The 24,956-nt window shown below is 41.2% G+C and overlaps 1 protein-coding gene across 1 annotated transcript in view; it reads right to left on the minus strand.

Moving 5' to 3' along the window:
* The window catches only part of LOC143706070 (adhesion G protein-coupled receptor E3-like), a 37,216-nt gene that overhangs the window by 348 nt on the left and 11,912 nt on the right, over window positions 1–24,956 (minus strand). The window contains exons 6-17 of the mRNA XM_077197622.1: window positions 20,575–20,703; window positions 20,412–20,467; window positions 17,967–18,056; window positions 17,731–17,884; window positions 17,469–17,585; window positions 17,184–17,386; window positions 14,155–14,325; window positions 13,881–14,075; window positions 5,962–6,179; window positions 4,140–4,298; window positions 850–1,021; window positions 69–167 (exon numbers count right to left, since the gene is read on the minus strand). Coding sequence (XP_077053737.1) covers window positions 69–167; window positions 850–1,021; window positions 4,140–4,298; window positions 5,962–6,179; window positions 13,881–14,075; window positions 14,155–14,325; window positions 17,184–17,386; window positions 17,469–17,585; window positions 17,731–17,884; window positions 17,967–18,056; window positions 20,412–20,467; window positions 20,575–20,703 — 1,763 coding nt within the window. The remainder of the gene's footprint in view (window positions 1–68; window positions 168–849; window positions 1,022–4,139; window positions 4,299–5,961; window positions 6,180–13,880; window positions 14,076–14,154; window positions 14,326–17,183; window positions 17,387–17,468; window positions 17,586–17,730; window positions 17,885–17,966; window positions 18,057–20,411; window positions 20,468–20,574; window positions 20,704–24,956) is intronic.

Here is a 24,956-nt window from a genome sequence, read left to right on the forward strand (position 1 = left end):
AATGAAGAAGCTGAAGACACAAACACAGCATTAAGACACTCAAACACACTCACTAGTGTATACTGTACCTGACTGCTGCTGGACCGGCTGACACGGTATTCTTCTTTCTTCTTATGTGGACAGACTGGACACGTTTGGACAAACAGATTGTAATACTCCGTCCTGACCTGAATGGGGCGACAAAACAGCTAAAGCAAATGATGTTTGACTAAATACTAAATTACAGTTTCTGGTAAACTCAAATTGCTTGCATTCAGAATAGTGGTCAACTGAAATGGATTTTCTAATGAAATGAACACTAACTAGCATTTCACCCAGTAATGTGATGTGATTTACACACTGGGAATCATATACTTTCCATAAATAAAGAGCAGGTAATGGTAATTTTACATACAGTACACAGAGAATATGACATGAATATGATGTAGTGCCCATTTGGTTATAGCGCAGCATAGTTTAAATCAAGGATTTAAAGATTACGCTTGCAACTGCGCTCAGACGCTGGTGTTCTTAGCGCTGTCAAAATAAAAGTACCATCGATGTCAAAATAAAAGCTGCTTCTGACACTTGACAGTCAAACAGAAAAACATTGGTCAATGGCAATAATTTAAAAATGCCAAATATCAGTTCTTGGAGATACATATATTAGTCAACTACTACTTCAGAATACTTGGCTATCTATATGGCATGAATTGAATTTTGTGATCCGTTTGCGTCCTTTTTGGTGGAGTGAACTGTCACTTCAAATCACTGAAATCCTGCGAGATACTTCAAAACCTTTTACCAAACCTTCAGTGTGTTGAAGCCCATTCATCATGTGTTTTGTGCTGTCATGGTGTGTGTAAGTACCGGTTTGGACAGCAGGCAGTGCATGATGAAGATGAGCGCCCCCTGGAGGCTGTTGAGGATGGTGAAGAGGTACAACATGACTTCAGTCTCGTTCTCCTGGAAGAGAAAGAAGCCAAAGACCCACGTCCCGCCGAGAACACACACCTGAGCCACTGCGGTCATCGTAAAACTCCTACAGACAAACACACACTGATAGAAAACCACTGATAGAAAACTATTAAAGACTGATTGAATCTATTTTAAGATCGGAACCCACAAACATTGGGTTTCAATGTTTTATGGCGGCTCTCCATAGACATAATGGTTTTTATACTGTACAAACTGTATAATCTCTCACCTTACACTCGTCCTCCCCTAAACCTACCCATCACTCAAAACTTTTTAATTCTGAATAAACATAATTCTGTAGGGTTTATACACTGTTTTCATCACTGTTTTCTTCAAAAAATCTAAACTAGTTCAAAACATAAATAAAAGACTATAATAGTATATGAATGATAGTAAAATTGTCATGATTCTGCCTTAGTGTTCTTGATTTTCCCTGGTTGTGAGGCAGGATCATGAAAGAATCATGTTTTGTGCACATGCGCATGGTCTGTTATTTGGGCCATGTGCTTGTGTTGTCTTGTTATGTAACTCCGCCCCCTTGTTACCCTCGTCTTGTCATTGTTGTCTAGTCAGTTTCACCTGTCCTCATCATTAGTGTTCCCTATATAATCCCCTTGTGTTTGCTGTCCTGTGTCGGTTCATTGTTTGATACTGTGATTCCTATCTGCGAGTTTACTTACCTGTGAGTACCTTGTGAGAGTTTTGTTTAGTGTATTACCGTACCTGTTTCTGTTGTTAGGTTATAGTCTAGTTTGTCAAGTCTTAGTCTAGTTTAGTCATTCCTGTTCCAGTCCCGTTTTGCCCCCATGTGGGTTTTGTTTTCCCTGTTTTTGTCTATTATTAAATGTTGTGTCACCGCATCCTGTCTTCGCCTGGGTTCATCCGCCACCCACATAACAGAATGAACCGACCAGAACAGAACCCAGCAGACAGTATGCCTGACGATCATCCTGACCATCTTGTACATTGGTGGCAGGAGGCGATTTCCGATTCCAGGAATGGAAAGCTTCCGTTTCCTTCCCAGGGTGAGCGGACCATGAGACAGTATGACCGGGTCGCGGAGGAGAGGCGGTTCTTCTTGCCTGAGTCTCTAGTCAATCGCTACCTCATCGCGGGCCTAAATGTTCTGCCTTCTCTGGCTGAACGGGAGAGTCTGGTTCGCCGCCCGTTCCTGGATATGGTGGCCTGCTTGTCAAGGAAGGATTCGCAGGCTCCCACCATGTCATCTTCACCCGGCACGCTTGGCGTCGTGACGCTGGGAGACCAGAGTCACCTTGTTTCGACTCCAGAGGCATCTTCCACACCCGCTGACCTCCGCGGTAAACGGGGGAGACGGGTTTCTTGGGATTCCCCCTCGGAGTCATCGTCATCTGAGCATACCCAACCAGAAGTGGTCTTTCTATTCCTGTTTCGTCCCCCATTGAGCCCGGCCAGCCGATCGCGAGCCCCGCTGTGACCATTGCCCCGCGGCCAAAGAGAAAGAGGAGAAGGAAGGGAACTTCCTGTTTCCCATCACCCTCTCCTGACTCTTCAGCCGCAAGCGCGGTTCCTGAGGTTGCAACAGTAAGCGCTGTCCCAGAGTCTGCAGATGAAAGCGCTGTTCCTGAAGCTGCTACTGTAAGCGCTGTTCCTGAATCTGCAGCCGCGAGCGCTGTCCCAGAGTCTGCAGCTGTAAGCGCTGTCCCAGTGTCTGCAGCTGTAAGCGCTGTTCCTGAAGCTGCTACTGTAAGCGCTGTTCCTGAATCTGCAGCCGCGACCACCGTCCCAGAGCCCGCTCCAGCAAGCGCCGTCCCGGAGCCCGCTACTGCAAGCGCTGTTCCTGACCCAGCAGCTGGTTGCCCGGTTACAGAATCTGCCTCTGTGAGAGCTGCGGCTGATCAAGCTGCAGAAGCAGTCCTGCAAGCGGTGTCTGCTCGTAAGAGGATGCCTATCGTAGTTGCTGCCGAGACTCTAGCAGACTACCTTGGCAAGCTTGTCAAGATCCTCGATGTGCCCGTCATGTCTTGTCCCGAGCCCACTGTGTCTGTGAGCTCTATTCCCAAGCCTACCCCTGTGAGCGCCGCACCCGATCCTGTCCCTGTGAGCGCTGCACCCGATCCTGTCCCTGTGAGCGTTGCACCCAAGTCTGCCACTGAGAGCGCTGCACCCAGTCCTGCCCCTTCGCCTGCCATGTTCCCCGTCAGGAGTCCCGTTTCCTCATCGTCTGAGTCTGTTGCTGCTGCCGCCAATACAGTATCCCAGTCTGTCTTCCCGGTCGCCCCTGTCTCCACTAATTCCCGGACTGTTTCTCCGTTTGTCCCTGTTGCCACTAGTCCCCGGACTGTTTCCCCTGTCTCCACCTCCCCTCGGACTGTTCCTCGTGTATGCCCATCCAGTTCTCCCCGGACTCCCCGCCCAAGATCATCACCTTGTCAACCCAAGACCCCTAGTCCACCTATTCACCCTGGACTGCCCCCTAAGAACTTTGTGTTTCTTCCACCTCCCCTGCCTTGTTTATTGTTTTTGATGTTTCACCCCAACCCAGTAATTGTCTTTTCGTGTATGCCTTTGTTAGTTTTTGTCATGTATTGTTGGTTTGTGTCTTTGTCACAGTCTGTCATGTCCCGTGTTTAATGTCCCCTTGAGGAGCGTCTGGAAGCCGCTCCTTAAGGTGGGGGTTCTGTCATGATTCTGCCTTAGTGTTCTTGATTTTCCCTGGTCGTGAGGCAGGATCATGAAAGAATCATGTTTTGTGCACATGCGCATGGTCTGTTATTTGGGCCATGTGCTTGTGTTGTCTTGTTATGTAACTCCGCCCCCTTGTTACCCTTGTCTTGTCATTGTTGTCTAGTCAGTTTCACCTGTCCTCGTCATTAGTGTTCCCTATATAATCCTCTTGTGTTTGCTGTCCTGTGTCGGTTCATTGTTTGACGTTGTTTGATACTGTGATTCCTATCTGCGAGTTTACTTACCTGTGAGTACCTTGTGAGTTTTGTTTAGTGTATTACTGTACCTGTTTCTGTTGTTAGGTTATAGTCTAGTTTGTCAAGTCTTAGTCTAGTTTAGTCATTCCTGTTCCAGTCCCGTTTTGCCCCCTCGTGGGTTTTGTTTTCCCTGTTTTTGTCTATTATTAAATGTTGTCACCGCATCCTGTCTGCGCCTGGGTTCATCCTCCACCCACATAACAAAAATAACACACACACCTGATCTGTTTGAGTTTGGAGAGGTCTGGATTGAGACTGGAGAATTTGTTTGCCAGTTTCCACACAGTGATGATGAAGAAGAAACAGTTGAGGAGGACGATGATGCAGACGGGTGCGAAAAAACTCAAGATAAAATAACCATCAAGAGAGAGCCAACAGCTGGAACACACGTTTGAACGATAAATCAGTCACATTGTTACAAACACACACACACACACACACACACACACACACACACACACACACACACACACACACACACACACACACACACACAAAAAAAAGAATAATTCATCCCTCTTTCCCTATCCTATTCCCTTTGAAAATGAATCAGAGACTCGTGAATGATCTGATGTGTTGATGTATAGAAGTAGCCGAAGGAGAAACTATTGGAGATCAGGTGCTTGTGTTGATAACAAATATTAATCTCTTGCATTTTGACTCTAGCTCACATCTAGTTCTGGATCAGAATGACCTTTTTATCCAGAGTATTATTTAACCTTTTAAATTATTATATTTATGGGCAATGTATTAATTTTTCAGACAGGAAGTTGGGGACATTTTTAGTTTACAATTACTTTAGTTTACATCACAGCCATGAACCTTGATTTAAATGATTTGTTTGCATATAAGATGAGTAATCAATATATTTGCTCCATTTCCCAAAGGAAAAGATAAATATAAGTGTTCATAATTGTTAAAACTTTTAAACAATACACTAGCATACAGACCAAAAAGTTAAAAGAAAAATTTCACTTTAACTATATTATATAGTGCATGTGCATAATTATTAGTCAATATTCTGATCATGTAACATATTTTACCAATTCCAAACCACATCAATATTAAAGGGGTGCTTCACCGCTGGCAAAATGGACTTTACATAAAATAAATTTCTTAGGCAATGCAAACTGGAAACAGAAGTGTTTGGTTCATCTTCGGGTTTGAGACGTTTGTTATTTTGTCACGTGACTGCTTCCGGTTAAGTATTTTACAACAAATACATTAGTGTTATTCACTGTATGTTGTCTAATAGTTGTATAACTAGACATGTGCTATAAATATTTTCTAAAAAAAAAAATCTTCTTGTTCCTGTCTCTTTTTATTGTTAAATGTTTCTTGAGTATCTGAGGTGTGTGCTGTGTGTGGGTTTACATGTGAATTTTCAGTTAAAAAGAAAACTTGTAAACTTTTTTTGAGATTTATTATTAAAGGGACATTGTGTAGGAATTTCTCACATCTAGCGGTGAAATTGCATTTTGCATTCAAGCCAATTGTGCTCTCCAGCGCCTCGCTTTTTCAAATGCGTGTTGCATCTACGATAGCTGTTATGTGCCAAAAAGCTATGACAGGATGTCTTTTTCAATAGCACTCGAAACGAACGAAAACGCGTTGTGGAAACGCGTTGGCCTAGTACTTTTTGACCCTCTCTGCTATTATAGTTTTTCGAAATGGCGGAACTACATGGAAGCCTCTGTGGACCTACCCTTCACATGTATATAAAGATAATAAATTCTTCGTTTACGAGGATAAGTCAGATCATTGGCAGAGGTATTTGTACACCTTTGAGGACAAATTTATGAATAAAAATATTGATTTTAGATAATAAAATACCTAAAAAACGACACATTGTCCCTTTAACTAATAAACCCGGTGAGATTATTAAGACTGATGTAGTTTGGAATTGGTAAAATGTGCTTGGAAAAAATATATATGATCAGAATATCGACTTGCCTAATAATTATGCATGTGCATACAGTATGTACATACACAAACACACACATAGTTATACAGTTGAACAGCATTGGATGCAGAAACTCACTGTCTTTGGGTGCCGTATCCCTTTGGGAAGGCGATGGCAGAGATAATGACGATGGCGAGAGGGACTCCGTATCCCACCGCATACATGTAGAGATGTTTAAATTGTGTGTGAAACACCAGCACAACCATCCGGTAGAGCTGAACCCCCTCCAGCAGCATCCAGACGAACGCAGACAAGAAGAAGAAATGAAGTAGCCCGGCCACAATCGCACACACTACCTGAGAGAGAAACAGACATGTCAGATCAGCTCCTGTTTGATTATAATAACATTTTATATCCAGCAGCCAATATCACCCCGTAGCCCAAGACCGGTTGCCCACTGAAGCTAAGCAAGGTTGAGTCTGGTCAGTACCTTGATGGGAGACTCCTGAGAAAACCAGTTTTCTGCTGGAAGAGGTGTTAGTAAGGCCAATAGGGGCGCTCACCCTGTGATCTGTGTGGGTCCTCACACCCCAGTATAGTGATGGGGACACTATACTGTCAAAGAGCACCGTCCTTCAAATGAGACGTTAAACGGAGGTCCTGACTCTCTGTGGTCATAAAAAATCCCAGGATGTCCTTCGAAAAAGAGTTTGGGATTAACCCTGGTGTCCTGGCCAAATTTGCCTCTGTCCATCATGGCCTCCTAATCATCCCCATGGATGATTGGGACCGGGGTCAAATTAGTTAAGGGCAGGAGGGGGGATAGGGGTCTGTAGAAATTGCGTTTGTACGTTACATATGTAACCTGAGATGTTCCCTTTCAGATGGGAACTTTGACACTGTGCCATGGTGTTGACACTATGGGAACTATAATACCCACGCTACCATGCTAGGCTGTAAACTCTTGCTGAAGCAAATTTTGAAGGCAGAACGACCTGGATAATCCCTGAAGAACCTGAGATCCTGGGGGCGTATTACAGAAACATTCTGTCTTAAGTCTTAAGTTAAGATCTGACAAGTTAATTTGGAATTTTTCACAAATTCATATTACAGAAGCAAATCTTAAGTTGATTTAGGGTTCTTATCCAAGCAACCAACGACACGCAAACAGCTTGTATGAAGTAAAATGGAAAAACTGGTGAATGGAGAAACAAAATAAGTGGTGCTTTTCAAGAGTTTTGATAAGCTTGGTAGAAAGGGCAAAGCCTAATCTTTTTATTTCATAGGAGTCTGTAATTATTTGTCGAGGGTTTTGTCGTCAAAGTGCAGCACATCATTTGGGTGTTCACAAAATCTTTCCACCATCAAACATTGCTGGTCTTCCTCTTGTATCATTAATAAATGTGACACCATTCCCAGACAGGGCTATTATTGTGTGATTTTTATAGTTGGCTTTCAAATAATTTTTGAGTAAGGACTCCATTGGGGATGTCCCAAAGTTAAGACAGTTTTAGGATTTTTTGTGGAGTTAGGATGCTTCTGTATGCTTCTTGCGCTTCTTCCCTTTTCCTATCTGTAGTTAAGATAAGATTATGCACTTAAGAAAGTCATTTTGTAATAGCTTTTGTCACAAATGAGGTCCTAACTGAAATTGCCATGGTTACCAAACAGATAAGTTAGGAACTTTCTGTAATTTGCCCCCTGGTGTTGAATCAGTGTCCAAGCTATAACATTTTAAAAACATGTGTGATGATGACCATCCTGCTGTAGCACAAACCCTTGGCAAGAGCCTTAGAGGATGCCACTCTCAAAAAAATATTTTGGCTTTAATTAACTTTTTTATTTCAACAGGTTCCACATAACTGCACTCAAAAAAATTATATGTTGGCTTTAATTAACTTTTTTATGTCAACAGGTTCCACATAACTGGGTTACATTAAACAAATATAATTTGTTCATGTAACTTCAACATCATGGAATTAAGTAATTTTAAGCAACCCGATTAAAGTACACAGCAAAATCCCCAGTGTTAAATTAACACTGAGAGTGTGAATTATATCAACTCTGAGCAGAGTGTTAAATGAACACTGAAGCAGTGTTAAAGTTAATGAGATCATTAAGTGAATAATTGAGTGATGATTGAGCATTATTGAAGTCATCTGATGGTAACAAGCAGAATCACTGAAGGAGAAAACCGTAATGTTTAAGTCATCATTATGGTGATCAGTATTCATACTCTAATTCTTGATGTCTGTGTGTTCCTACATAAAATATTTTTTTAGAAGTTTCTTTTTTTATTGATTTGACCATTTGGATTTCACTGAAAAGGCTAAAATTTGCATGCTCTACAATGACAGTTCTGGTATAATCCACTTAAACTTAACTCAGGGTGTATTCACACCTGCCTTGTTTGGTTCGATTGAATCGAACTCTAGTTCGTTTCCCCCCTTGGTGCGGACCTTTTGGGCAGGTGTGAATACAGCAATCGAACTCGGGTGCGGACCAAACAACCGAACCGAGACCCAGCTGAAGAGGTGGTCTCGGTACGGTTCCAAACGAACTCTGGTACCGTTCGTTTACGGTGTGAACATGAACCGACCCAATTGCAAGAAAGTACTGCGCCTTTGAGTTAACAGGCTTCCGTAGTCGGAGTTGCGTTATGGGAAAGTGATCTGTTGTAGCCTACTACATTCCATTCCGGTGTTGTGCCGAATTTCGACTCCCTGCCAAATTATTACCCCACTTGTTGAAATTAGTATCTGATTGCCTAATCCTAACCCCACCCCTAATCCTAACCCCTCCCACACAGCTAATCCTAAACCTACCATACTGGGGGGTAATAATTTAGCGGGGGTCAGAATTCGGCACCACACCGAATATCGTGTGGCCGGCGCGCTGTCTGGCCACACGATACTGTTGTGCGTCTTTCTGCGCGTCGTGTGTGCATCATTGGAATGGAATGAATGAATGAGTGACAAGGCTCTCAAGTGTCACGCATTGAGCGTGACAGTCACTCATTTCGGTCTTTTGTCACGCTCTCCCGCCAGACATTGTATTTCTCACGCTGAAAAACTATTTGTAATATATTTAATATGCCGCAGTGCCCAAAACTCTGGCCGCGCCGCTCTCACTGTGGAACCGGTGTCGTGCCGAAAAGTGATGGTCTGCCGAAAATTGATTGCATTATTTATTGCAATAAGTAGAGGTTTCAATCATTTTCTTGTTAATAGAATACTGCATTTTATGGGTTGTTTTCGACATTTAAAGGTATTTTAACAGGTAAAAAGGCTGGATTGGTTGGTACACAGCAGGTAAAATAATGCATAAGGATAATTGCAAAAGAGATCATGTATTTATTTTATATCAGCAATAAGTCATGTTATTATAGGCTACAGTCCGTTTTCCAAATACAAACACGTATTCCATCGGCAACAACAGGCTTCTATTATTATTTCCTATAATCACGTAAATGTCATACCTGATTAAGCTATAACCTGCAAACACTTATTTGGCCACAATTGGTATTATTATGTTAAAAGAAACGTTAAAGTATCACACAGACATACCTTTGCTATTAGGCCTACCACGGACATAAACTGATGGTTGTTTGCACGTTATTTCTGTTTGATCCAGCTGTAGACGTAAAGAGATTGGGCGCAATCAATTTTCGGCGACCATCACTTTTCGGCACAACACCGGCAGGAATCATGCGAGTCTCCTCTGGTGTTGTTAGCCAATCAGAAAATAGCACTATTGTATCTGGGTAAGATTTAACGCAACAACCAATGACACCGCGTCGGCAAAACACACGTGTGGTTTTGTTTACAAATTTTGGTTCACTTGCAAAAAGAGCAGTGTGAAAGCGAACCGTACCAAAAAAAACAAAAAAAAAACGTTTTTGGTCCGGACCAAAGCAAGTGAACTATCGGACTTTCCTGGTGTGAACACACCCTCAGAAATTTGGTTCTATATGAGTTCAGTGATTCAGGTCAAATGATTGTGAAATAATGATTATGTTAAAACACAACCAACATCATCAGATCACCTTTTCTATTTGTTCATCCGGTTGTTATAACTCATGTACAGCATCCAAACAAAATCTAAAGTTAATGATGTTAGGGTCAAGAGCCCAACTAAACAAACACTGATCACCATAATGGTGACTTACACATTCCGGTTTTCTCCTTCAGTGATTCTGCTTGTTACCATCAGGTGTCTTGAATAATGCTCAATCATCACTCAATTATTCACTTAATTATCTCATTAACTTTAACAATGCTTCAGTGTTCACTTAACACTCTGCTCAGAGTTTAATTGGGTCAAATGACTTAATTCCATGATGTTGAAGTTACATGAACAAATTATGTTTGTTTAACATAACCCAGTTATGTGGAACCTGTTCACATAAAAAAGATAAAGACAACATATCGTTTTTTTGAGTGCAGTAAAGTGAACCCTAACCCCTCAGCGAAGCCATACTGCACGCCTCATAAGAGAGGGCAATGGCATCAGTGTTCCAATGTGAAATACGCTGTTTAGTGACAACATTTCCCCTTATTGCTGGACCAAACATAGCAGGTGAAGAGTTTCTTGCTTCCACTATTCAAGAGGCAGAGGAAAGAAAGCTTGCAAAACTATAGGCTGACTATTTGGAGAAGGCACCTTAGCGCTATAGTCCGGCCTGGGGTATAGAATAGCCTGGACCTTTACAGGAGCAAATGGAGCTTCTGTTATTGCCCCCAGGACAAGAGATAGGTCCCAAGGAGGAACTCACAGCTGACAGATAGGCTTGCCGTCAGGGGAACTGTGGGTTAACTCCTTGGATGCAAACAGATCCACTTCCACTTTGCCGTATTTCCCTCATACCAACACCAGCACTGGTGGATGGAATCGCTATTCCCCGGGCCCCAGTCCCTGCCTCAACAGCAAGTCTGACTCCAGGTTGACCTGTCCCAGATTATAAACTGCTCTCAGGGAGGAAAATTCAGTATTCAGTCTCAGAAAAGGATCTGCTGCGCCTTTCAGAAAAAAAAGATGCAAACGTAGCCCACCCTATGTAAGAAACTACCGTAATGTTGTCTCTAACACATGATAGCCCATCAACTGAACGGGAAAGTATTTTAATACCAGAAATACCACCCTTATCTCTAGACAATTTATGTGCCACAAAATATCCATTCCCTTCCAAAAACCCTGAGTGGGGTGGCCCCCTGAGGGAAGCATCTGTCGTAAGAGTCTTGCAAAAACAACACGCCCCCTAGGATGGGGGCCTGGTTTAGAAACCAATGTCTCTTTCGAAGCTGAAGGGTACAAAGTTCTCTGTGCATAACCATTATTACTCTGGAAGGATGGTTCAGAAGATGAAACCCCTTGAACTGGTATGGCCTCGTGTGCTGCAGACCCATTGTAATGACCCTGGCTGCTGTCGCCATGAAACTTAACTGTATTTGAACCTGAACATCTGACAACTTCAGGTCTAACCTAATGCCTTCATGGTTAAGGTAGAGTCTACATGTGCAGGAGACAAACACAGGGCTGTAGTACTCGAGTCCGGTCTTGGACTCGAGTCCGGACTCGAGACCGTTTTTCTATGGTCTCGGACTTGTCTCGGACTCGCTGGTATTCGGACTCGGACTTGTCTCGGTCTCGGCCACTGGTCTTGCCAAATATGGCTTTTGGTCTCGACCGAGTCCAGGTGTCTTTATTATGTTCCCAGTAACGTATTATTGTAGTATGCACCCGCAGACTTCCCCAGAAACCTCCGCAGATTACCGCAGATTGTAGTGCCTGTCATTGACAAGTACGACCTGCGCGTGTGTGATCTATTTTGTACTATTTGCTACTGGAATACCGGCGCATCGCTGAAATAACAGATATGTCTATTCACTGCCGATCATAATATGAAATTGCTATATGGACTAGTGACAGTGAATATTAAATTAAAGTACACAGCAAAATACCCAGTGTTAAATTAACACTGAGAGTGTGAATTATATCAACTCTGAGCAGAGTGTTAAATGAACACTGAAGCAGTGTTAAAGTTAATGAGATCATTAAATGAATAATTGAGTGATGATTGAGCATTATTGAACTCAGTTATTGAAGCAGAATCACTGAAGGAGAAAACCGTAATGTTTAAGTCATCATTATGGTGATCGGTATTCATACTCTAATTCTTGATGTCTGTGTGTGCCTACATAAAATATGTTTTTAGAAGTTTCTTTTTTTATTGATTTGATCATTTGGATTTCACTGAAAAGGCTAAAATTTGCATGCTCTACAATGACAGTGCTGGTATAATTCACTTAAACATAGGTGAAATAACAGATCTGTCTATTCACTGCCGATCATAATATGAAATTGCTATATGGACTAGTGACTGTGAATATTAAAGACTGCTATCAAATCTGATTGTTCACCGAGTCTCTGCAAATGAGTGCCGCAGGTTCATGTACTACACATACTCAAGTACACGTTTATCTTCAGCATTTCATCGTCAGGTACACTCAGAAACCCGTCAAAATAAAAGTTCGGTTTAACGTGAAGAAATTACCACAGATATATTTTACTGGAGTGAAGCTATATTGTCATTTAGTTGCTCAAATGCTCAGTAGGCTACTAGTAGCCTACCTAGCAGTGGTAATAGTAATGGGTTGGTGTTTGTATCAGTTCTAACACTGCTATTATGAGGTATCACCACATGTCATAATTTTTTTTCTTTAGATTAGAAGATTATATGATATCAAGGGGAATGTTTATACTTAAAAATCATGGGTGTTGTGACACTGTTTTTGCTTTTAGATCAACAAATAATAACCAAAAATGATTGTCTTGATAATGTCATGCATAAGACTTTTTTCCTGTCCTGGACTCGGTCTTGACTCGGACACAAACCTTTTTGGACTCGGTCTTGTCTTGGATTCTAACCTCTTTGGACTTGGTCTTGACTTGGACTCGACTAGTCCTGGTCTTGGACTTGTCTTGGACTCGACAAAGGTGGTCTTGACTACAGCCCTAGACAAACATGCCTCCATCATTGTAGAGTCCCAAACAACTCATAGAAAAAGGGTTCTCTGAGAGGGAGATTGCAAAAAACTTCTTGAGGTTCAACCTGAGCCCTAAACACTTCATATGAGCATGGACAACATCTCAATGTCATGCTATTTTAACTGGGATCAAATCAACCAAACATCTATATAATTGAGCACATGAATTCCCTGGAGTCCCAGAAGAGCCAGAGCAGGATCCATGCACTAGTTTGTCAAGGCTAAATAAGTGTTCTTTAGGTCTATTGTTACAAATCAATCCTTGGATTGAATTTGAGACAATTTGAGTATGAGCATTAGCATCTTGTATCTGTATCTCCTCAGAGTACAATTAAGGCCATGTGGATCCAAAACTGGATTCAGCCCCCAGTCTTTTTTTGGCACAATAAAGTACCAACTAAAAAACCTGCCTCTCTCACAGGAAGATGTACAACTTCTATGGAGTCTTTTGCTAGGAGAGGTTGCAGTTTTTGATTTAGGAACCTTGATTGATCTTAGTTCAACGCTGTTTCTAACACCCCATTGAAATGAGGCGTACGGAAGGCAAACTTAATTTTGTAAACTTTTTCCAAAATATTCAGAACCCTCTGAGAAACACTGGGCAAAAGCTGCCCCACTGCCACAAAGTTTGACGGAGGGATCATTTTTTTCAATAGTCTACCTGTTCGGGGCCCCGAAACAAAGAACTAGCAAGGAAACATTGAACAAGCCCTCGAAAGAGATTGTCCATGAGCAAGGGTGGGTCTACCGTTGGGTGTCTCTGCTGGTACACCATGTTGTGGTATGTCCGGACCCTCCACAAGAAGGTACCTAATATTAGGTGTCATCTAAACTGAGTTCAAACAAATTTTCCAAGTGTCCTGCCACTATACTGCAGCGAATTCAGTTGTAAAGAAATATGGAATATCGAGAACAGGTACATCCGATTATAAGCATTTTAAAAGGAAAGGAAATGTATTATTTCCAAATAATTCCTTCACGACCGACACTTGTTTTCTCATTCGAACACACCTGATTGTGAGTGCTGGAGATCCTACAGAGGAAGATGAGGTCTGCGATGAAGAGGCACAAGCTCAGGTGAAGATGAATGCTGTTTCGGGTTCCTTGGATGGAGCGGCAGAACCGGAAAGTCAGGATACAGAGAAATAAACAGAGCAGTGACAAAACTAAACCAACTCGCGTGATCAACACCAGCACAAACGAGTCCTGGAGGAGAGGAAGAGCAAACGGACGGGTTAATATCGTCATAATTTAGTCTCAAATCTGAAATATGTCACAGATGTACCTGGACAGGGTAGAGGGCCATGAGCAGAGCGAAACTACTGAGATGAGAGTAGGAACACATTGTATGAGTGTCATTAGACCACACCCTCTCACAGCCCCGCCCAGACCACGCCCCCTCAGTCTCATTCCAGAACACACAGGAAAAAAACACGCTCTCAGACTCCACCCTCTCCTGAAGAAGTGAGAAGAAGAGTTTAGGAAATGAGGAATACGTGAACACCTGCCTGAAAAGTTTAGAAGCGTGCCATGAGATCCGATCTTGTGATATTAAAACATGACGATATTTCTTGTCAAGTTAAAAAGCAACATCGCAGAGCAAAGAGGACACGGACAACGTGCTGATAGACAAGACAGAGCATGACATGAAGCGAAGTCTCAGCTTTATATAAACAGGTAACATGCTGCATTTGTCCAGTCAGTAACAGTGACACCGCAAATGTGCAAATAAGGACTTTAACCCAGGGTTTAGGAATGTGCAGTGTGAAACAGAAGCTTATAGAATAACCAGGATTAACTGTTAACCCCAGGTATAGTATGAGTGTCACGATGAGGTGGAAGCAAGGAGGAAGCAGGATCCATGTGCAGCACACTTTATTCAATAAACTGAAAACAATACAAAGACTCAGACTAGGAACAGGACTCAGGAGCAGTACGACCAATATCGACAGTAACACAAGAACTCACAAAGACTGAAACTGAAACACAGGGCTTAAATACAAGGCCAAACAAGATAACAAGGGGTTAATATGAAACACCTGGGGAGACTAATAAACATGACAGGGAACTGCTAAACATGCAGCCATGGGCGGCCATGGCGGTGAGGATCTTTCTAGTGGCAGTGGGCCCCTGGGCGTCCTACTAAACACCCCAACCAAAAAAAATTTCTTGGGGGCAGCTAGGGGGTCATAGGCTGGAGCAGCTACTGGCTCAGGAACATACACCGGCTCAGGAACGAACACCGGCTCAGGAGGAGCAGACACTGGCTCAGGAGGAGACACTGGCTCAGGAGGAGACAGCAGGTCAGGAGGAGACACAGGCTCAAGGGATACTGGTTCGATGGCGGCCATCTTGTCCAGAGACACCAGCTCAGTGGTGGCCATCTTGTCCGGGGACACTGGCTCGGCGAACGTGACGAGACCAGTCTCTGGCTGGGCAGACGTGACGTGAACGGTCTCTGGCTGAGCAGACGAGACGTGAACAGTCTCTGGCTGGGCAGACGTGACTTGAATAGTCTCTGGGCTGTACGGGACCAGCGGTAAGGGTTCTGGGCTGGACGGGACAAGTGGTTAGGGCTCTGGGCTGGACGGGACCAGCGGCGAGGGCTCTGGGCTGGAAGGGACCAGCGGCGAGGGCTCTGGGCTGGACGGGACCAGCGGCGAGGGCTCTGGGCTGGACGGGACCAGCTGGACGGGCTCTGGCTGGAAGGGCTCTGGCTGGACGGGCTCTGGCTGGACGGGCTCAGGAACGATGGTCCTCTTGGCAGCACGAGCTGACATCAGCGGGGAATCAGCTACGCTGGAAACCAGTCCTGGATGGCCATAGACCGATCCGGTGGCTGGCTTGATGGCTGCCGTGACATGGAGAAACTCAGGCTCGGCTAGGCTGACGTGAAGGAACTCAGGCTCGGCTAGGCTGACGTGAAGGAACTCAGGCTGGACGGGCGAAATGTGAATTGACTCAGGGGGTACTGTGAGCTTGCGGGGTGTTTCATCAGCCAAGCCCACAGTAAATGCCGAACCGCTCGAGGAAAGTTCAAGGTCTATATATCCTTCTAAGGTCCAGCCAGTATAGTCGTCCGGCATCAGCTTAGCGGAATATCCACATCCTGCTCGCTCCAGAACAGCTCCATGAGTTCGGTGTCATCAAATGATCCCAGATGACAGCAAGCCAAGAAGTCCTTCACATACCTCTCATTCAGCTGGCCATCTTGAAATATAGAAGAGAGAAATCTTCATAGCACCTAGTTGCTAACAACTGCTGGATCCATCTTGTGGTGAGTTCTTCTGTCACAATGAGGTGAAAACAAGGAGGAAGCAGGATCCACGTGCAGCACACTTTATTCAATAAACTAAAAACAATTCAAAGACTCACACTAGGAACAGGACTCAGGAGCAGTACGACCAACATCAACAGTAACAACACAAGAACTCACATAGACTGAACTGAAATACAGGGCTTAAATACAAGGCCAAACAAGCTAAACAAGATAACAAGGGGCCGTGGTTAATATGAAACACCAGGGGAGACTAATAAACATGACAGGGAACAGCTAAACATTAAAAAGACAGGGGAACACAGACTGACATCACAATGAGCAATGTGAAACATGAATAAAGATAACCCAGGATTCCGTTTACCCAGGGTTTAGAATGACCCAGGGTTAACTATTTCAAATGTGAAAAGCCCTATTATGTACTTTAACAGTGTTGTTCAATAAAACTATATAATTACTTGCATTTGAAACTTTATTTGAACCAATTGCCTCATTTTTAATATGTTATAATTTATGTATTTTAAGTAATTCTAAAGGCTATTGTTCACATAAGTCTAGTTTTATTTCTACAAAACACATCAGAAAACCATAAAAATCATTAGAAAAAATCATTAGAGACAGACTTAGATTAGTTTCAAAATGCTACTGCATTATTTTGCATTGTGTATCTTTCAGTCGAATAAAATACACATTTTCAGTCATATATTTCATCATTGAAGATTTCATAAAAATAATGTTAAAATATCATCTTGTTTTTTTATCGTGACCCCAATATTGTCTATCATCAAATTTCTGGACACCCCTAATAATAATAAATCAATTATACAAAAATAATAATGGTGGAGCATCTTGGGCCAGAAACAAACCAGTTACTTGCTGGTCACACCAGCTTAATGTGGTCAAGCTGGTTTTTGGAACATAATATGGTGAACCAGCTAGAATCCCGTTTAAACCGGATTTTCAAACAGGGAATGCACATTTATGTGGTTTTTCATTTGTAAACTGTAAAATTTCATTACACTGTTTAACATCTTCACCTGTTTGTGTGTAAAGATGATCGTCACCGGCTCAGACAGCTGTTTGGTTTCTGGATTACTGACGATGACTGTCACCACCTTCGAGTTGAGCTGATAAGTGATGTTTCTCTCTCTATCGTCTGATCTCTCTCTGCTCATTGTGTGAAACTGATCGCTGGATGAGTTCATATCTTTAAAACTGACCAGCGCCACAAATGCAAAACCTAAAAGACAACAACATTCACATCTGGTCTTAAATACACTGATGCTTTCATAAGTACATATATGTGCATGTGTGTATTGTACCTGGATATGATTTCCCTACAACTGTTTCCCAGCTGGTGTTGAAGAGGGCGGAGTCTGTGCTCAGAGTGACACGCCCACTGGGTGGAGCCTGACCCCGCCTGACTGCAACCTCAGCGACTGTGAATCACATGACCATACAGAACAACTGCTTTCAGTAGCTCAGTACTCAATATCGGTTTAATTTTATGCACATTTGAAACACAGTATTTCCATTCAGTAGCAGAATGAGATCATGTGTAAACTGTAAATGTTTGTGTCTCACAGGTGTTGTGCGTCTCCATCCTGCTCACAGGCTCTTTAAGCTGAGGTCCAATCAGATGCATGCCTTTCTCCACTGTGTCCAGAAACTGACTCAATGTCTCGCCGTCAGCGATGTTTCCGTCCGACAGCAGATCATTGGTGGAATTGCAAAAGTTCTGCGAAATGAACTTCATTCAGCCACTGTGAGAGTGCATGTACACAAACTACTGTGAGAATATATCATGCAGTGTGTTTAACCTTCAGTAACTCCTCCCCGGTGAAATGTTCTCCCTGTGTGTCATTCAGAGACTCACAGCTGTTCTTCAACAGTGACATCAAATGCTTCAACTAAAAGAAGACACAGAAATCAAATTCCATTGACATCTTTACACAGGCTGCTCTGTGCCTGATCACAATTACTTTCTGTTTACTTGTCTTTTTTGTGAATTAAGTACAAAGTTTAAAATAAAGCCTCCCTGTGCTGTGAGTAATAAAATTTTCAAACAATTATGAGATAATTAAAAAAATACTATATGGCAGTTTTCCCTGTGGTATCAAAAATAGTATCGAATATCGATATTTTTCATGTACCGTATCGAAGTTAGAATTTCCAGTATCGTGAAAACTCTAGTTTGTTTTAATTTTTTATATATTTTATTTAAAGCTTTTCACATTTTTACAGAACAACCCCCCACCCCATGCCAGCATATAACAAGTAAATAAAGTAAATAAATAATAATAATAAAATAAAGAAATAAATAAACAATAATGATAAATGCCTACATATATATATATATATATATATATACGTACATATACACACATAAACATACAATGTCCATACATATATAGTATATACACAGATACACATTGCAAACCTCTACATAAACATATATTTAAAAGTAAAATATTTAGAATAAAATGCCAATAACCAATGATTACCCAATTATGGAAATAAAGTTAGTTATTACACCCTGCAAGACGCTATATAATCTACAGTACCACACCTCTTAGAACATATGTCCAACATGTTAAATTCCATGATCCCCTTCCAGAAATTCTGTAAAGGACGTCCAAATCTGAAAAAATTTCTTCGGTTTACCAGCAATTTCATATCTGATCTTTTCCATATGTAGCACACTGCTAGCCTCTGCAAGCCACATCTCAAATTTAGGTACAAACTCTTTGTTTCACATCAACAAAATAGCCTTCTTCGCTATTGTCATCCCATATTGTATCGTCAGGATTTGATTAAGGTTATAGGTCGCTAAAGAAGGGGCCCAGACTAATATTGCAACACTGGGATCATAAGGAAAATCAGTCTTAAGTACCTTTGAGTAAAAACAAAAGACCTCAGACCAGAATTTACATATTTTTGGATATGTACCAGAATAGATGAGCCAATGTACCCTCATTGGACATTTAATACACAAAGGAGAGACAGAGGGATTTATAGAATGTAATTTTGTACGAGAGAAGTGCAATCTATGCACCACTTTGTATTGTATCAGCTGAAAATTAGAACTGATGGAGCAAGACCTAATACCCCGGAGGGCCTCGGCCCAGGAGTCTTCCGAAATATCTATACCTAAGTCTTTTTCCCAAGACATCTTAAAATTTTGTATAGTAGGAACTCTGGAGTCATTTAAGCATTAAACAAATTTAGAAACCAGACCCTTAATGTCAAGTTCAGAGGTCATACAATAATAAAGATGCTCAGGGGGTTTATAGGTTTCAAAATTAGGTATATTACTTTTAACATAGCTTCGTACTTGTAAATACCTGAAAAAATGAGAGGGGGGAAGTGCAAACTTTTGTCTAAGCTAGGCGAAAGAAGCAAATACATTGTTAATGTATAAATCACCTATCGATACAATTCCTTTTTCTTTCCATGATAAAAAAGTTTGATCTGTCTGCGCGTGGAGGAAATGCGTGGAGGAAATGCGTAGTTATAGGCTATAGGAGTAAGAGAGCATGTTTGAGGGAGTTTAAAGACCTTTCTAAGCTGATACCACACCTTGAAAGAATTTACAACGATGGGGTTACATTTCTTAAATGTTCTAATAGGTTTATTTTCTGCAAAGAGTAAAGCAGGGAGGGAGCAATCCTGAATATCTCGTTCAATAACGAGCCATGCAGGAATGGTGGTAGTAGTCAATACTTCGGGATGCACTACGCCAATACAATAAGGCCCTTATGTTGGCTGCCCAATAGTACTGTTGAAAACAGGGAAGGCCTAAACCTCCTATATCTTTTGTTTTACAAATATGAGCTTTAGATATACAATGGGCTTTATACCCCCAAATAAATGGCATGATCACCGAATCAAGTGTCTTAAAGAATGACTGGGTTAGAAAGATTTGTACAATTTGAAACAAATAGAGAAATCTGGGTAAGGTAACCATTTTGATTGCGTTGAGACAACCAATCATTGTTAAAGGAAGTACTCACCAAGTCTCTACATCACTCTTCAATTTGTCTATCATAACATTTGAAATGTCTAGGGACAGTGATGCCAAGATATTTTAATTCGCTTAACTCTAGTTTTAAGAAAGTTTTTTCTCAACAAAGAAATGAGAACACATATCAAATATTAATAATATATGAACATTAAATGCTATTTTAAGAACGTTTCATCTTAACATAACATAATAATAATTATATAATTATAACAATCATAATAAACAGAAGTACACACTCTACCTTCTTCTGTGTGTGTTCAGCATCAGGCTGAGGTTTAAACTGATCACAGTCCAATTCTGTGCATAACAACAGCAAAGATCAAAATAAATAAAAAGACTACAGTGCACTAATTAACTTCTACAAGATTCTCTGCATAATGAACAGAACCTGCTGTAATTCTCACCGATGCATTTTGACTGGTTGTTGCCGTAGTTACTGTAACCCGGGTGACATTCGCAGATGAAGCTGCCTGGATGATTTTTGCAATCTGCGTTTGTGCCGCAAACATCTGGATCTTTACACTCATCGATGTCTGAGAGAGAGAGAGAGAGAGAAAAGATGGGTGAGAGAACGTTATTAGAATATTAATAATATTCAAATTGTCATTTTAAAGTGGTCTTATTATGCCCTTTTATGAAGTCTTGATTTTTTTTTGGGGGGGGGGGGGGGTACTAGAATATGCTTTTAATGTTTGATTGTTAAAAAAAACACATTATGTTTTATAAATTTTACATGATTACAGCACCTCTCTCCCTAGTCTGACTTGAATGTGTCTTTAGTTCCTGTTTCGATAAAGCCCCTCCTTCCGAAACACGAAATGTGCTGTGATTGGTTAGCTGACCCAGTGTGCTGTAATTGGTTAGCTGGCCCAGTGTGCTGTGATTGGTTAGCTGACTCAGTGTGCTGTGATTGGTTAGCTGGCCCAGTGTGCTGTGATTGGTTAGCTGACTCAGTGTTCTGTGATTGGTTAGCTGGCCCAGTGTGCTGTGATTGGTTAGCTGGCCCAGTGTGCTGTGATTGGTTAGCTGGCCCAGTGTGCTGTGATTGGTTAGCTGGCCCAGTGTGCTGTGATTGGTTAGCTGGCCCAGTGTGCTGTGATTAGCCACATTTCCACTGTCGGGCCAGGGCCAGGCCAGGGCTAACAGCGAGTCGAGCCGGGCCACTGGCCTCGGGCCTCAAGCACCGGGCTTGCGGTGCCCCGCAGCTCTGCCATAAACCCCGCCCTTAACACGCCTTCCTGGATCGAACGTCATACAACCCCACCCATTTCAGCGGGAATTATGAAGTTCATTCAGGCAGGACACACTAGCTTGCTAAAATCACACGACGATCGAGATGGAGAGGACGGAAACGTCTGTTTGTTTGCTCTTTTTGGTATTTGCTTGGTGGAAGGTGAGGCAGCAAAGCCAAGATAAGAAGATGGAGGTTCAGTGGCGACAACGGCGAAAGCTTATGTTGGCGATCCAACGACGTGCGATTCGGTTACAGCGAATGCAGAGTCGCCAGCAATGGATGGAAATGTTAAATATTTTATTTTATAGTATAGTTAATTCTTATCTTGTAGTCGATGTGAGCATAACTTCAAATCATATTGCACGGAGTTGTTTTTATGAGCTTTTCACTAACTTTACTATCTGCTGAAAAGACACAAATATTTTGCTAGCTTATCATATCTTGCTTGCTATATTAATAAAAATAAAGTTAGGTGTTAATGTTAAACTGTCATTGTATTCTTCGTTTAATACATCTATTTATACCCATGATTATGAATATATGCATTTACATTTCGCATAATTAGGGAAGTAATGTTTACAGTACCACTTTGCAAGAAAGTAAAGTATGTAATGTATGGGTTAACATGAACGAAACATTAGCAATACATTTGTTACTGTATTTGTTTAACTTTGTTAACACTAGATTTTCAAAAAAATCAGCTGTTGGTTTGTTAGTTTGTTCACAGTGCGAGAACTGATTTTAACAATTAAAACATTGGAGTGTAATGTATTAATAAATGGGTTAGTAAATATTAATAAATACTGTACTTGATAACATCCTCGTTTCTGCACACGCCGTCAAATTGACGTTGTACTCTTTCTTTTGCCCAAATGCTCAAAGGAGCTTTGGTATCCTCGACAGACCAGTACAGGTGATTCTCCATTTCGAGCAGCGATAATTTTGCGCGATATATTCGACGGGCCAGAAATCCTGGCCGTTGGCCCCAAGTAAGCCCCGCTCAAGCACTGGAAGTGACAGTGGAAACGCGACTGGCCCTGGCACGCACTAGCACGGCTCGGCCTTGGCCCGGCAGTGGAAACGCGGCTATTCATTAGCTGGCCCAGGGTGCTGTAATTGGTTAGTTGACCCAGTGTTCTGTGATTGGTTAGCTGACTTAGTGTTCTGTGATTGGTTAGCTGGCCCAGTGTGCTGTGATTGGTTAGCTGGCCCAGTATTCTGTGATTGGTTAGCTGGCCCAGTGTGCTGTGATTGGTTAGCTGGCCCAGTGTGCTGTGATTGGTTAGTTGACCCAGTGTCCTGTGATTGGTTAGCTGAACCAGTGTGCTGTGATTGATTAGCTGAACCAGTGTACAGTGATCGGTTAGCTGACCCAGTGTGCTGTGATTGGTTAGCTGACCTAGTGTGCTGTGATTGGTTAGCTGGCCCAGTGTGCTGTGATTGGTTAGCTGACCCAGTGTGCTGTGATTGGTTAGCTGACCCAGTGTGCTGTGATTGGTTAGTTGACCCAGTGTGCTGTGATTGGTTAGCTGACCCAGTGTGCTGTGATTGGTTAGCTGAACCAGTGTGCTGTGAATGGTTACACTGTAAAAAAAAATGTTTGTTGACTTAAGTCATTATTTTGTGTTATCTTTTTGCATGTTTTTTTGAGTTTAACTAACTTATTTTGAAAAGTGTACCTGACAAATTTGGAAAGGTTTACCTGACAAATTATAAAGTACAATGAACTGATTTAATTTAGTTAAGTAAACTTTGAATCTAAGTTTGGCCAACTAAAGTTAAGTTTTCTAAACTACATCCAATAAGTTTGGCCAACTAAAGTGGTGTTATGAAAATCAAAATTTTAGCCACCATTATGGCGATCAGTGTTTGCTTTAATTGGGCTCGTGACCCTTAAACTGTTAACATTAAATTTTGTTTGTTAAATGTATCGGAGTTATAACTGCCAGATTATCAAAGAGAAAAGGTGATGGTGTTGATTATGTTTTAACATAGTCATTACTTGAGAGTTTTTTAGTGATTCTATAGCAAACGATATACACGCTTTTTAATATAGTCCAAAATATTTCTTACAAGTTTTTCCGATCAAAACACTCTGAAAAATGATTTTATTTAGATACACTGACATCAATAATCAGCCTGTGAATCTCAAAAATGGTGACAATTATAAAGCATGTTGCAGTGCAATCTGGGTGCCACCAATCAAATCTCATTCATGGCTCCCATCATGTATTGCGGTATGAATAAATTAGGATCTGAAATGTCTTAGTAATATCCTATTCCTAATTGAATATTCTGTTTGTCACCATTGTTGAGATTCATACACTGATTATTTATGTCTGTGCCAATTTTTTTTTTTTTATCAGAACAACTTTTAAGAAATCCTTTGGATTATTTAGACATTTCTAGATCTACTGTAGAATCACTGTGATGTTGTAATCAACATTATACATTTAAAGTCAGAGATAAGGCTTTAAATGAGCTTTGTGATGCATGTCAAGTAATGATTATGTCAAAACATAACCAACACCGTCAGATCACCTTTTTTCTTTGATTATCTGGCAGTTATAACTCAAATACAACAGCCGAAACAAAATATAATGTTAACAGTTTAAGGGTCACAAGACCAACTAAAGCAAACATTAATCACCATAATGGTGGCTTTAAAAATTAGATTTTCTCCTTTAGTGATTCTGCTTGTTAACATCAGGTGTCTTCAATAATGGTCAATCATCACTCAATGAATCACTTAATTAGCTCTTTAACTTTAACACTCCCAACTTTAACAAGCCATATAAACTCCCAGGAGAGTTCATTTAACACTGGAGTTTTTGCTGTGAATAATTCTGAAAAAAATCCTTTTACTAATGTTCATTTGCACTTATGAATTTTAATGTATGATTTATTATTATATTATTTGTTAACACAAGACTATAAAACGCTTATTACGAACTAAAAACTCACAACAATCACTTTCACAATATAATATGTCACACTTACTCTGTATCAGTCTACTTCTTCTGAAGACACGTGTAAGGAATTATTTTTTGTGTAATTTAATGAATCTGTGCTCATAATTGTAAAAACATTGTTGAAGTTGAAGATTTATGTTTGAAGCGGTTTTAAAAGGTTGAAGTTTAGGTTTTAAGACCATGCAGTCTACCAGACAGCAAGATAGATGAATTAAGTTTAGTTTACTATCAATGCATTAGAGAATAATTGAAGTAAAACCTGCAGAAAATGTAGTGCAGTTGTTTCAACTTACATTTATAAGTTAAAATAACAAGTATACTTGTTAATTCAACAGAAAATCTAGTGCAGTTGTTTAAACATACATTTTTGAGTTAAAATAACAATTTTACTTGTTCATTCAACTTTCAGTCTAGTTGAGGACAAGAAAACTTAACATTTCTTGTTGTCTGGACAATCTAGTTATCTCTACTCAAAAAAATAAGTTGAAATAACTAAATTGCTAAAATATTTTTTACAGTGTAGCTGAACAGGTGTACAGTGATTGGTTAGCTGACCCAGTGTGCTGTGATTGGTTAGCTG

This window comes from Siphateles boraxobius, unplaced genomic scaffold (genome assembly GCF_051911475.1).
Source record: "Siphateles boraxobius isolate OS27281-9 unplaced genomic scaffold, OSU_SipBor_1 111, whole genome shotgun sequence".
Classification (NCBI taxonomy): Eukaryota; Metazoa; Chordata; class Actinopteri; order Cypriniformes; family Leuciscidae; genus Siphateles; species Siphateles boraxobius.